This window comes from Chionomys nivalis, chromosome 7, assembly GCF_950005125.1.
Source record: "Chionomys nivalis chromosome 7, mChiNiv1.1, whole genome shotgun sequence".
NCBI lineage: Eukaryota > Metazoa > Chordata > Mammalia > Rodentia > Cricetidae > Chionomys > Chionomys nivalis.
Genome location: NC_080092.1, coordinates 10,208,494 through 10,221,132, shown reverse-complemented (window position 1 = coordinate 10,221,132; position 12,639 = coordinate 10,208,494). Strand labels below are relative to the sequence as shown.

At 48.1% G+C, this 12,639-nt stretch overlaps 1 protein-coding gene across 2 annotated transcripts; it reads right to left on the bottom strand.

Moving 5' to 3' along the window:
* Positions 1-271: 271 nt before the first annotated feature.
* Positions 272-7,619, bottom strand: Nmral1 (NmrA like redox sensor 1). Of its 2 annotated transcripts, none has more exons than XM_057775887.1 (5): positions 7,368-7,619; positions 4,227-4,465; positions 1,973-2,222; positions 1,158-1,348; positions 272-549 (listed from the first exon to the last, which is right to left on the bottom strand). In XM_057775887.1, exons 1-5 carry the CDS (start codon positions 7,405-7,407, stop codon positions 370-372), a joined length of 900 nt encoding a protein of 299 aa, XP_057631870.1. In that variant the 5' UTR covers positions 7,408-7,619; the 3' UTR covers positions 272-369. The 2 variants fall into 2 exon arrangements, with proteins under 2 accessions (XP_057631870.1, XP_057631871.1); XM_057775888.1 differs by having other exon boundaries at positions 471-629.
* Between the last annotated feature and the right edge of the window lie 5,020 nt (positions 7,620-12,639).

Below are 12,639 nucleotides of genomic sequence, written 5' to 3'. Positions count from 1 at the left end.
CCCCAGTGCCTCTGGCCCTGCCTGCTGGAGCATCAGAGGCAGTGCGGCTGGTGGCTGGATGAGACTTTTCTCTGCCTAAGAGTGGAGTCACTACTTGATCACGTTAAAGGTGCCAAAGGAGCCCTTCTGCCTATTTGGCGCACCTCACCACCATTTCTGTGCCTTCTGCCTACTTGGAGCACCTCACCACCATTTCTGTGCCGTCAGGGCCCGTTCCCATGTAGCTGCCACCCCAGCTCACTCCCCACAGCAGAGGCCTTCTGGGAAACCATCTCTGAGAACAGTGGTTTTATTTGAAGGGAAAAAATCCAAAACCACAAAACTATACACAAAGTTGTACCTCTCATTCCCCAGAAGAGGGCTTCAAGATCACAGCTGTGCAAAGTCCCCTTTGTGCTGCTCCAGCCACTGGTCCAAAGTCTGGGCCTTGGGGTTGAGTTGCAGGGTTAGGTCAATGTTCCGGTCGGGTTTCAGGGCATAGAAACGGAACATGTTGGCCAAGTCTCGGGCTCCCGGGAAGCCAAGCTTCTCATATTCCTCAGGAGTTGTCTGGAAACAGAGAGAGAACCCACACGTCTGCCTCCTCCACAGCCCTGGTGATGCCAGGTAGGTTTGGCTTCCTTCCAAGCCTAGGGAAGCCAGGGTATAGCTGGTTGGTCCTGCAGTCACCAAGTTGGGCCCTCACTGTGAGACCACATGAACACTTCCAGCTAGAAAGCCAGAAGCATGGAAACCGTTGCTCCTCCCAGGCTCCCTGGCGCTGATCAATTTAAAGGCTGTTCTTTCAGAGTCATGAAAGCCACCAGTGCCCTTCAGAGCGGAAATCAGCCACATCACTTCCTCGTTCAAAAGCCAAAACTATTTATTCCTCTTTTCTTCCAGTCCCAATCTGAACTCTTGAGTTCCTTAGGTCTTCTACAACCCTGGCTTAATCCCATCTCTTTTTAAAGCCACGTGGCCATTTAAGTACACTTTTATTTATCTCTCCCCGCACGCCCCCAGACAGGTTTCAGGTTTCTCTGTGTAGACCAGGCTGGCCTCAGGCTCAGAGATCCACCCGCCTGCCTCCAAACAAACAAACAAAAAAACAACAACCTTTTGGGAGTTAGGGGCATCGTGCAAGATCTGGGCCTTCAGAGCTCCGGGGAGGCACCCACCTTTGCATGCTGTACAGCCTTGCCAGTGTGTCGGGTGAGAAGTGCCGCGTACTCCTCTGCCGTGTGCCTGCAGGTGCTGAGCCCGAGGTTCTGCCCTACATACTCCTCTGGCTTCTTCAGCAAGCTGAGCACCACGGGGCCCAGGTCACTCACCGCCATTCCATCTATAGGGACGTCACCCATGGGCAAGTCTGTGAGAACAGATAGGTGTCTTCAGGGGAAGGGGTTGGCAGCTGGTTTTCCCAGCAGCCCGTCCTCTGGGCATCCACACATAGCAGTGTTGGTCTGTCTTCGTGTAGTGCCAGCAGTACTCAAGTTCTGCGAACTATAAGTCTGCCCCAGGGGTATGCCATTCACTGGGCAGATCGGACTCCTAAACGCTATGTCAACACCGGTATCCTCACGAGAAGGTGAGTGACAGATCGTCAGAGGGCAGAGAATGAGCCCAGGTACCAGCCTTCCAGCTTTGGCCTCTTCTCCACGCTGCTCTGACCCACTGACACACTGGCAGGACACTAGTTGGCCAAAGCTCCCTTCCAAGCTGGGCCAGGCATCCAGTGTGTTTACAGACTGGCCAGCAGGTACTGTCTACATCCTCTGCTTCCTGTTATGAGCAGTAATAACCCTGGCTGGTTCTCTCATTACTCTGAGGAACCATTATATTAAACCCATTTCACAGAATGTTGAGGCCTGCCTAAGTTAGATGACTCCCAGTCTCGAGCCTGGTCTTAGACCCAGCGTGATCTGGTGAGAACCCCACTGTTGCTTCCTATGCTGCGAACTGTGTTTCACTCTGTGGGGTAGGGCACACTCACGCAGCAAGTAGCTCTGTCCATCTGCAGCTTTCTGGGGCAGGAAATAGGAAAGGAGGTTCTCAAAATAGCAAGGCAGGCGCACGCTGGTCATGGGAACACCGATGTCTCGGAAGTACTCCTCCACCTCCCCTTTGCCATCAAAGTGGCCTGCTGCCAGCCTTCCCGCCGTCAGCTTCCTAATGTTCTCCAGGCCACTGTAGACGACATAATGGAGGCCCAAGCGTTTGGCCAGATCCGCTAGAAGCTTGCCCTGGTAAGCAGGAAGGAGAGACGGCAGAGTAAGAAGAGGAAGGCTAACCGTCCTCTGCACAAGGATTAACTCCACGGCGCTCCATCTGTGATGCTAAAAGCCAGACCCAGCTACCCCAAGGAAGCCTCTGCTCTGGAATACTGCTCAAGTGCAGCACCACACTAAGCTTTAAAACTCCAGGGCCACCTTTAAGATCACACATTTTCAACTATGCACACTAAGGGATAGATCAGAGGTAAAGCCAGGAAGATCAGGGGTTCAAGGCCAACCTCAGCTACATGAGACCCTATTTAAAAACATAAAAAAATTTAGAGCAAGCCTGCCCTGAGAAGGGGTGCATAGGAGCCTTTTTGTTGTGCATGCCCCATCTTTACTGACCACGGAAGTCTGCTGACTTCATTGTGAGCTCAAAGTCACCTTTGGAGAAGCAATAGCTTGATGGTTAAGCACCAAGGCCCACTAAGGTTCATCTGGGCTGTGTGACCAAGACAAGTGGTCCAAACATTTGACCCCATTGGTTAATAAACAACGATCCATGCCACTAAAGTTGGGGGTATGATATCGCAGCCCCCCCAAAAGATCTGCCCATATCTTAGCCCCACAAACTTGTACATGTGATTTCATTTGGTGACAGGGTCTTTGTAGATAGCATTAACAGTCTTGAGATATGATAATCCTAGATTATTAATCACATGAATCCTAAATGTAAGGGTCTGGAGAGATGGTTCATTGGCTAAGGGCACTGGCTGCTCTTCCAGAGGACCTAGGTTCATTTCCCAGCACCCACACTGCAGCTCCCAACTGTAACTCCAGTTCCAGGGGGGACCTGATGCCCTCTTCTGGCCTCTGTGAGCAATGCCTGCAGTGGGTGCCATAGACATACATATAGACAAGACGCGTGGTGGCTTGAATGAGAACAGCCCCCATAGGCTTGAAAACTCAGTCCCACTGGTGGGACTGTTTGGGAAGAATGAGGAGATACGGCTTTGTCAGTGTGTGGCACTGGGGATGGGTTTTTAGGTTTAAAAAGCCTCTACTCTGGCCGGGTGATAGTGGCGCACGCCTTTAATCCCAGCACTCGGGAGGCAGAGGCAGGCGGATCTCTGTGAGTTCGAGACCAGCCTGGTCTACAAGAGCTAGTTCCAGGACAGGCTCCAAAGCCACAGAGAAACCCTGTCTCGAAAAACCAAAAAAAATAAAATTAAATTAAAAAATAAATAAAAAGCCTCTACTCTGGCAGCTGTTTGAGCTTTATGCCGTGCCCATGGATCAGGACACTGCTCCAGTGCCATGCCTCCTGTCAGCTGCCATGCTTCCTACCATGATCATGGATGCAAACTCTCTGGAACCATGAGCCCTAATAAACGTTTTCTTTTATAATTTGCATTAGCCATGGTGTTCCTCCACAGCAATGGAAAGGAACATAGACAATGCCATAAACATAAAAGAAAAAAAAAATCAAGCCAGGCATGGTGGCATATGTCTGTAATCCTAGCATTCAAGATTACAGATTCCAAGCCCACTTGGGCTACATAGCAAGACCTTGTCTCACCCCTTCCTGCCAAAATAAAACACAAGGAGCCAAGAGGATATGGAAGAAGGACTGGTTTGATACATAAGCTTAGGCACACCTAGAGCACAGGAGCTGGAAGAGTCGAGGAAGCACTTCTCAAGTGAGAAGGGACTGTGACCTTGCTGGCACCTTAATCTGGATCCCCAACTTTCAGAACTGTGAGACAATGCCTGTGGCTTTGGACTACCTGGCCTATGGTTATTGTCACCCCAGGAGGCTCACAGGTTTCCCAGGGTTAGGGAGACAAATCTGTCTCAGTCAGATGTTTGTCCCATCCGCCGTAGGGTGGAGTGGGTCCAAGAGCTAGGTAGAGGGTGTGTCCTCCATCTGTGTTTGGAGAGGGACAAGAAAGGAGCCAGACCTGAAGTGCTCAGCCCTCCCTGGGAAGTCAAGACACGCTGAACCAGGCCCCCATCTTCTCACGCCCTTACCTGCTTGACTTCTCGGTCCTGGCTGCACGTCTCCCAGTAGTTCGTCACGATGAAGCTGGCGTGAGCCCCGGTCAGTGCCAGCTCCATGCTAGCCTCGTCATCCTGGTCTCCTCGCACCACTTCCGCTCCTCGCAGCTTCAGCTCCTGGGCGGCTCTCTGCTCAGGGTTCCTTGTTACCGCTCGAACCCTGAAAGTCCCATCTTCCAGCAAGGTGCGTGCCACTGAGCCACCTTGGGCACCTGTGAAGAATCAAAAGGTTCTCTGGGATCACATCTGTGACAGAGCCAGAGTATACAGCCCAGCAGGGATTGCTCTACGAGGCAAAAAAAAAAAAAAAAAAAAAAAAAGTCTGGAAACATGAGTGTTGTTAAACTATTTCTAGGTTTTCTAGATTTGGGGGAGGTTGCTTTGTTTTGTTTTGAGAATCTCACTGTTGACCTGGAACTCGCATGAAGACTAGGCTGGCCCTGAACACAGAGATTCCCCTGCAATGCTAGGGTTGAAGAAATACACTACCACACTCATCTTCTTTACTAGGGTTTTTGTTTAGAGACTGAACTTTTTTCCTTCCGACCTCTTTCTCCAGAATGTTGGGAATACAGGCATGAGCCACCACAGCATGCCGCTTCCTGGACTTATACGTATGTAGCAATCTGTGTCTGGTATTCACGGAGGCCAGAAAAAGGCATTATATCCCCTGAAATCAGAACTACAGACAGTTGTGAGCAGCCCAACATGGATGCCGGGAGCCGAAGTAAGGTCTCCCGTGAGCAGCGCTTTGCCTTCTTAAAATGTATAATTCAAGGGCTGATGGTACAGTTCAGCTGTTGTGTTTTTCTAGAATGTATGAGACCCGAGACTCAATCCCGAGCACCATACATACACATACAAAATAACAAAGGAATAAAATGTACAATAAAATGCTTTCTAATATAACCTGTGAATTGGGTAACCATTCTTAATCCCCTCCTACCATCATGTGTCCTCACCCCCAAAAGAGGCCTCAGCTCCCTTCCACTAAGTTGTCAGCCATTAATTTACTTGGGATTTGCCCTTTGTTGACTTTCATGCAAATGGAATCATATTTGTGGCTTCTGGTGACTGCTTCTGTCAGCTCAAGATTAATCTACATTTCTGTTTTTTTCACATATTTGTACTGTGTGGTTGTTTGTACACACACGTGAGAAGGTCCAAGCAGCAGTATTGGTGGCAGGCACTCTTCCCTGCTGGCCCCCAGTTTCATTCCTAGCTCGCAGCACATATGTGTCCTTTACAAGATTTTCCTTTCTAAAACTTTTTTTTTTTTTTTTTTTTTTTTTTTTGGTTTTTTGAGACAGGGTTTCTCTGTAGCTACGGAGCCTGGCCTGGAACTAGCTCTTATAGACCAGGCTGGCCTCGAACTCACAAAGATCCGCCTGTCTCTGCCTCCCGAGTGCTGGGCTTTCTAAAACTTTTATGGTTTTTTTTTTTTTTTTTTTTTTTTTTTGGTTTTTCGAGACAGGGTTTCTCTGTGGCTTTGGAGCCTGTCCTTAAAACTTTTATATTTTTATTATGTGTATCAGCATTTTGCTTGCATGTATGTGCAGTACCTGAGGAGGCCAGGTGAGGGCCTCAGATCCCCTGGAACTGGAGTTACAGATCGCTGTGAGCACCCAGGTGGGGTTGCCGGGAACCAAACCTCTACAAGAGTATCAAGTGCTCTTAACCCTGAGCCCTCTCTCCAGCTTCCATTTATTTATTTATTTATTTATTTACTTACTTATTTACTTATTTATTTGTTGTTGTTTGTTTGCTTATACAGGGTTCCTCTGTATAACAGCCCTGTCTGTCCTGGAACTCACTTTGTAGACCAGGCTGGCTTTGAACTCAGAGATCCACCTGCCTCTGTCTTCTGAGTGCTGGGATTAAAGGCGTGCACCACCACCGCCCAGCATCCCAGCCTCCTATTATAACATTTCCTAGCCAGGTGGTGGCCAGTCTACCTGTTGTCTCAGCTACTCCAGGGGCTGATGACGGAGAGCAGTTTGGACCTCAGGCGTTTAAAGCCAGCTGCCTTGATGACACAATCCACCTTAAAAAAGGAAAATTGGGGGCTGGAGAGATAGCTCAGAGGTTAAAGAGCACTGGCTTCTCTTCCAGGGGTCCTGAGTTCAACTCCCAGCAACTACATGGTGGCTCACAATCATCTGTAATGAGATCTGGTGCCCTCTTCTGGCCTGCAGGCATACATGGAAGCAGAACACTGTATACATAATAAATAAATAAATCTAAAAAAAAAAAAAAAAAAGGAAAATTGGGTCAGGTGTGGTGGCCCAAAACTTTAAGCCCAGCACTCAGGAAGCAGAGGCAGATGGATCTCTGAGTTTGAGACCTGTCTGGTCTACAGAGTGAATGCCAGGACAGCCAGGACTTTAAAAAAAAAGGCATCTTTCCAGCCCCATTATTTTATTTCGAGAAGGGTCTTGGCCTGGAAGTCAGAGAGCCACCTGCTTCTGCTCCCAAATACTAAGATTAGCCTCCCCCTCCCCCCTTTCAGATATATAAATTCTTAAAAAAACAAAACAAAAACCTTTCCAGGACTGATGATTAAACCTAGGGCTTCCCAAATCCTGGGCAAAGACTATACCCCTCAATTGCATGCTGAACTGTTGCTGAACCGTGCTGGTGGTCGGTTATTCGTCTACTTTACGTGAGTGGTGTTTTTCTGAAAGGAAAACAGCGGACAGGAAAGTGTATGGAAGCAAAGTTACAAGCTGCTGTTTTAAAATGTGGCCGATATTTATATTTACTCTGGTACAACACCAAGGAAATTTGTTATCTAGGGGAGGAGGAAGGGAGAAAATTTAATTTGGTATTCTGTGCAAATACACACAGGCGAGCGCGCAAGCCTGCACGCACAGGGAAGTTGCTCTGTAGACCATCTGACCTGGATACTCTCAGAAAGCCTCCTGCCTCTGCCTTCTGAGTCCTCAGACTACAGGTACGAGCCACCACTTCTGCCCATATATATATGACCAATCTGTACTCAGGTTTTGCCGCCCCCGCCCACCCATATGCGTGTGGGAACCACAGCCGCTCTTCCTACAAACGAGGGGCGGGAGGCCCCAGCTTGGCCGACGTTGCCAGGCCTAGCTCGCTCACCTGTGGCTCCAAAAACCACCACCAGTTTCTTATCGGCCATGGGGCCCAGGGCCGAAGGAGCGTGTTCCCCAGAGGCCTGGAGTGGCCGAGTTGAGGAAGGGTAGGATCTCCGCCTGGAGCAGGAGTTGAGGAAGGGCACGATCTCCGCCCGGAGCCGTCCTGTCCGAGATCCCGTTTGGCTAAACCCAGTGTTTAGATCTTTGGATCTTTGCTTCTTGTACCCAGACCACAACTCGGGTGACAAAGGTTGGGAGGCGGAGATAGGGGAGAATAGGATTTGGCGGCATCCGCGGGCCTACAGCAGAGTCCATTAAATGGGGGGAGCAGCAATCCTATGCAAGCCGCCAGCCCCCACTTTAGCCTCCAGGCTACCCTTGCAGAACCCCTCCGGGCCTGACTATCCATGTGGCCAGGCGGATGCCAGGCTTCCGAGCCCTTGCGGTCCTGGTCTTGACCCTGCTCCTGCTCACTCAACCTGCTTCCCCCATCCCTCGTTGCCTTGGATGGTTCCTCCCTTCACGCTAGGGCTGCTTCTGGGTTTAAGTGTTTGAATGTGCGCACTGCCCCGAGTGTGCAGGTCCGTTTTGTCTCAAGCTCTCATGGCACATAACTAGGGGGCGGGGGGGGTGTGGGGGGGAGGGGGTCTTCTGGACGGAATACCTGTCTCAGCCTCCAGAGTGCTGGAATTAGAGGTATGGATTACCATGCTTGGCTAGTTACGTGAAACATAGATCTAAACTCATAAAATGTTTTTGGCATCATCACCATCATTATCATTATTATTATTGATGAGGTCCCACTATGTAATCTCGTCCGGCCTGGAACTTGATATCTAGGCTGGGCTCTGCCTCACCAGTGTTGGTGCCACCGCCTGGCTCGGTTACTTTTTTAATACATACATGAACGTCCATCTTCATTTGCACCTAATGATAAGTGTCCGTGGCCCTTAATCCTCTGCGGCCATCTGTGGGTCTGTGGGACTCCTTTGCAGGACTCACTTTTGCCCGAACTGCAATCTTTTTTTTTTTTTTTTTTTTTTTTTTGAGACAGTTTCTCTGTGTAACAGTCCTGGCTGTATATTTAACAAGTGGTGCTGGCATAACTGGTTATCAACATGTAGAAGAATGAAAATAGACCCATATCTATCACCATGCACAAAACTCAAGTCCAAATGGCTCAAAGACCTCAACATAAAGCCAGCCACACTGAACCTTATAGAAGAGAAAGTGGAAAGTACACTTGAATGCATTGGCACAGGAGACCACTTTCTAAACATAACCCCAGCAGCACAGACACTGAGAGAAACAATTAATAAATGGGACCTCCTGAAACTGAAAAGCTTCTGTAAAGCAAAGGACACGGTCAACAAGACAAAACGACAGCCTACAGAATGGGAAAAGATCTTCACTAACCCCACATCAGACAGAGGTCTGCTCTCCAAAATATACAAAGAACTCAAGAAACTGGACACCAAAAGATCATATAATCCAATTTAAAAAAAATAATGGAGTACAGACCTATACAGAGAACTCTCAACAGAGGAATCTAAAATGGCTAAAGACACTTAAGGAAATGTTCAACATCCTTAGCCATCAGAGAAATGCAAATCAAAACAACTCTGAGATTCCATCTTACACCTCTAAGAATGGCCAAGCTCAAAAACACTGATGACAACTTACTAGATAGGATGTGGGGTAAAGGGAACACTCCTATATTGCTGGTGGGAATGCGAGCTGGTACAGCCCCTTTGGATGTCAGTGTGGTGATTTCTCAGAAAATTGGGAAACAACCTTCCTCAAGACCCAGTAATACCACTTTGGGGTATATATCCAAAGGATGCTCAATCGTGCCACAAAGACGTGGATTCCTTTTGTCTGTCTCATTGGCACAGAAGCAGGTTTGGGCATTTGCAGAGCATTGTAAGCATCTGTTAAAATCACTATTAAATGCTAATGAGAAGTTCTGCAGGTTCTTACTGCTTCGCTCTCCTGCAAATAAGCAGAGCCTTTGGGGAGCGGGGCGATCTAATTCCCTAATTAGCAGCTGGTGGACTTTCTGCCGCTGCCTTATGTAAAAGACCTGTCAGTCAAACAGCCAGCTGGCCTGGATTCTGCCAGCACTAGCCGGCTAGAACACTCCACAGACACCTGGAGAAAACTAAGGATCACAGGATTGCTTTCCTGAAGGCACAGCTTTGGTGAGGGCTGTTGGAAAATCTGCTGTGCCAACTTATTGCTTATCAAGAAGCCTCCGTCTAGGCAGAGGGGGAACATGTCTCTTTGTGACCTAACAAAATAGGACCTTGATCGGTGCTAAGAGGCAAGGTAATGATTACTCCAAGCTCAAGTTTCAGTGTCTCTTGTAGGTGCTTGAGAGGCAAGACTGTGATTGGTCCAAAACAAATAGCTGAAGTTTGTCCAAAGCAAATGGCTATGGTTGGTCTTCGGTCCAAACACCCTTCTCAGGGTACTTAGTTCGGTTCACCTAGTGGGCTGGCCATGAGACTTCTGTGAGCCTCAGCTGATGCTGTAGGTCCTCCCAGCAGCTTCTCAACTGGAGGGTTTGGAGGTTTCTGTTGTGCTTGTTCTTTTCTCTTTTCAGTAGAGTTGGCAGAGTTAAGACGGAGGAAGCAATGCCAGGCGGTGATGGTGCACACTTTTAATCCCAGCACTCAGAAGGCTGTCGGGTATTCTGTGTTGCATGGGTTGGCCAAAGAGGTCATTCTAAGATGAATTCTTTAGGCCTGTGTGGCAGCAGGGAGGTCCAGCCTCTGATGGACTAAACCTTGAACGGCTGTGTAAAGCCTTATTTATTGATTGTTACACAAAGCTGTTTTTTCAGTGTTTTTTGGGCAAACAAGTCCCTCATACCAAAGCCTATGATCTAATCTACATGTCCTCCGAAGGAAAGAATCACACCCTGGTCACTTTAGTCCATATTGTGTTTGTAGTAGCCAACAGTCCAAGAGTTCCAGGTGTGCCAGAAGCATCTGTGACCAGAGTCTTGCAAAGGCTGCAAAGCGGCTGTAGAAAGACAGCTCTGTAAACCAGACAGCCGTCACTGGCTCCCACCAAGATTTATGTAAGCTGCTTATAGAAAGCAACTATTCTGTTCTAATGATTACCCTATCTACAGTGACTCTGTTAGATTCCTACAACAGGAGTCAGAGACAGGCAGATCTCTGTGAATTCAAGGCCAGCCCTGTCCACACAGAGAGCTCTAGGACAGCCAGGGCTACACAAAGAAACCCTGTCTCTGGGGGAGGAAAAAAGGACAGGGGCTGGAGAGATGGCTCAGGGATTAACAGCACTGGCTGCTTTTCCAAAGGTCCTGAGTTCAAGTCTCAGCAATCACATGGTGGCTCACAGCCATCTATAACAGTGAAGCATGATTAATAAAAGCTCAGGGTCAGAAACTGGGTTTCAACCTCAAGACCTAAAAAGCAAAACAGCCGGCCACTGGCTCTTACCTCAAACTCAGTCTGAAATGGTGATCCTGCCTCCTGGAATCTCAGAAGGAGACTGCATTTTGTTTTTTGTTTTTTGTTTTTGTTTTTCGAGACAGGGTTTCTCTGTGGTTTTGGAGCCTGTCCTGGAACTAGCTCTGTAGACCAGGCTGGTCTCGAACTCACAGAGATCCGCCTGCCTCTGCCTCCCAAGTGCTGGGATTAAAGGCGTGCGCCACCACCGCCCGGCCCGAGACTGCATTTGAGAACTGTATTCCCCCACTTTATAATCCTCTCGGAGGGCTGGGATCAAAGGTGTGCACCGCCCAGTTTCTATGGCAACTAGTGTGGCTATGGGGATTAAAGGTCTGTGTCATTATGGCTACTGAGATTAAAGGTGTGTGTCATTGTGGCTACTGTGTGTCATTATAATCTGGTCTGTAAGGCTAACCTGCGAACTGTTTTACTCTCAGATCTTAGGCAATATAAAAAAATTTGGATACAATATACAAAAGTAAAACCAATGTAAAACATTTAAAACTAATAGTTGCTGACTGAGAACCCAAGGTCAATGGCACTGGGTTTTGATCCTACTGCATGTACTGGCTTTGTGGGAGCCTAGTCTGTTTGGATGCTCACCTTCCTAGACCTGGATGGAGGGGGAGGACCTTGGACTTCCCACAGGGCAGAGAACCCTGACTTCTCTTAGGGCTGGAGAGGGAGGGGGAGGGGAAGGGAAATGGGAGGAGGGGAGGAGGTGGAATTTTTAAATTAAAAATAAATAAATAAATAAATAAAAAAAATAATAGTTGCTTTTAAAAGGTAGACAATAATCTACCTTTCTATCTTATTATATCTGTATCCTCCCTTTTTCTTTTCAGAGTAGATTCAATCATCTACTTTTCATTTATTTATTTATTTATTTATTTATTTATTTATTTATTTATTTATTATGTATACAATATTCTGTCTGTGTGTAAGCCTACAGGCCAGAAGAGGGCACCAGACCCCATTACAGATGGTTGTGAGCCACCATGTGGTTGCTGGGGATTGAACTCAGGACCTCTAGGAAGAGAGGCAATGCTCTTAACCTCTGAGTCATCTCTCCAGACCAATCATCTACTTTTCTATAATATCATATTTATATCCCCTTTTTGCTTTTCCTTTCCTTTCTTTCTTTTTTCTTTTTATTATTATTATTATTTTATTACTTAAAAAAAGTACCAATTCCGCCGGGCGGTGGTGGCGCACGCCTTTAATCCCAGCACTCGGGAGGCAGAGGCAGGCGGATCTCTGTGAGTTCGAGGCCAGCCTGGTCTACAAGAGCTAGTTCCAGGACAGGAAACAAAAGCTACGGAAGAAACCCTGTCTCGAAAAACCAAAAAAAAAAAAAAAATACCAATTCCAAATCCCACTCCCTCCCCTCCTCCCACTTCCCTCCCACTCCCTCCACAGACCCTCCCACCCCACTCCCCTCCAGTCTTAAGAGAGGGCCATGTACCCCACCCTGTGGAAAGTCCAAGGCCCTCCCTACTACATCTAGGTTGATCAAGGCTTACATCCAAAGGATCCCAAGGAGCCAGTACAAGCCTTAGAGACAAATCCCAGTGTCACTGTCAGTGGCCCCTCAGTCTGCCCCAACTGTCAACCCCCTTCAGAGCTGACTCCCAGTCCAGTTGGAGTTGGTGAACTCAAGCAAACTGTCTCAGTGGATGACCCCCTCATGGTCTTGAATTCCTTGCTCATACTCCCACTCCTTCCACTCTTCAACTGGATTTTGGGAGCTCAGTCCAGTGCTCTGATGTGGGTCACTGCCTCTCTGTCTGT

Coding starts and splice junctions, on each gene's coding strand:
- Nmral1 (XM_057775887.1), bottom strand. CDS start 7,407: ATGGCCGATAAGAAACTGGTGGTGGTTTTTGGAGCCACAG. Junction 2,223..4,226: donor AGGACCGAGAAGTCAAGCAG/GTAAGGGCGTGA, acceptor CCTGCTTACCAG/GGCAAGCTTCTAGCGGATCT. Junction 550..1,157: donor AGGCTGTACAGCATGCAAAG/GTGGGTGCCTCC, acceptor CTCTGTTTCCAG/ACAACTCCTGAGGAATATGA.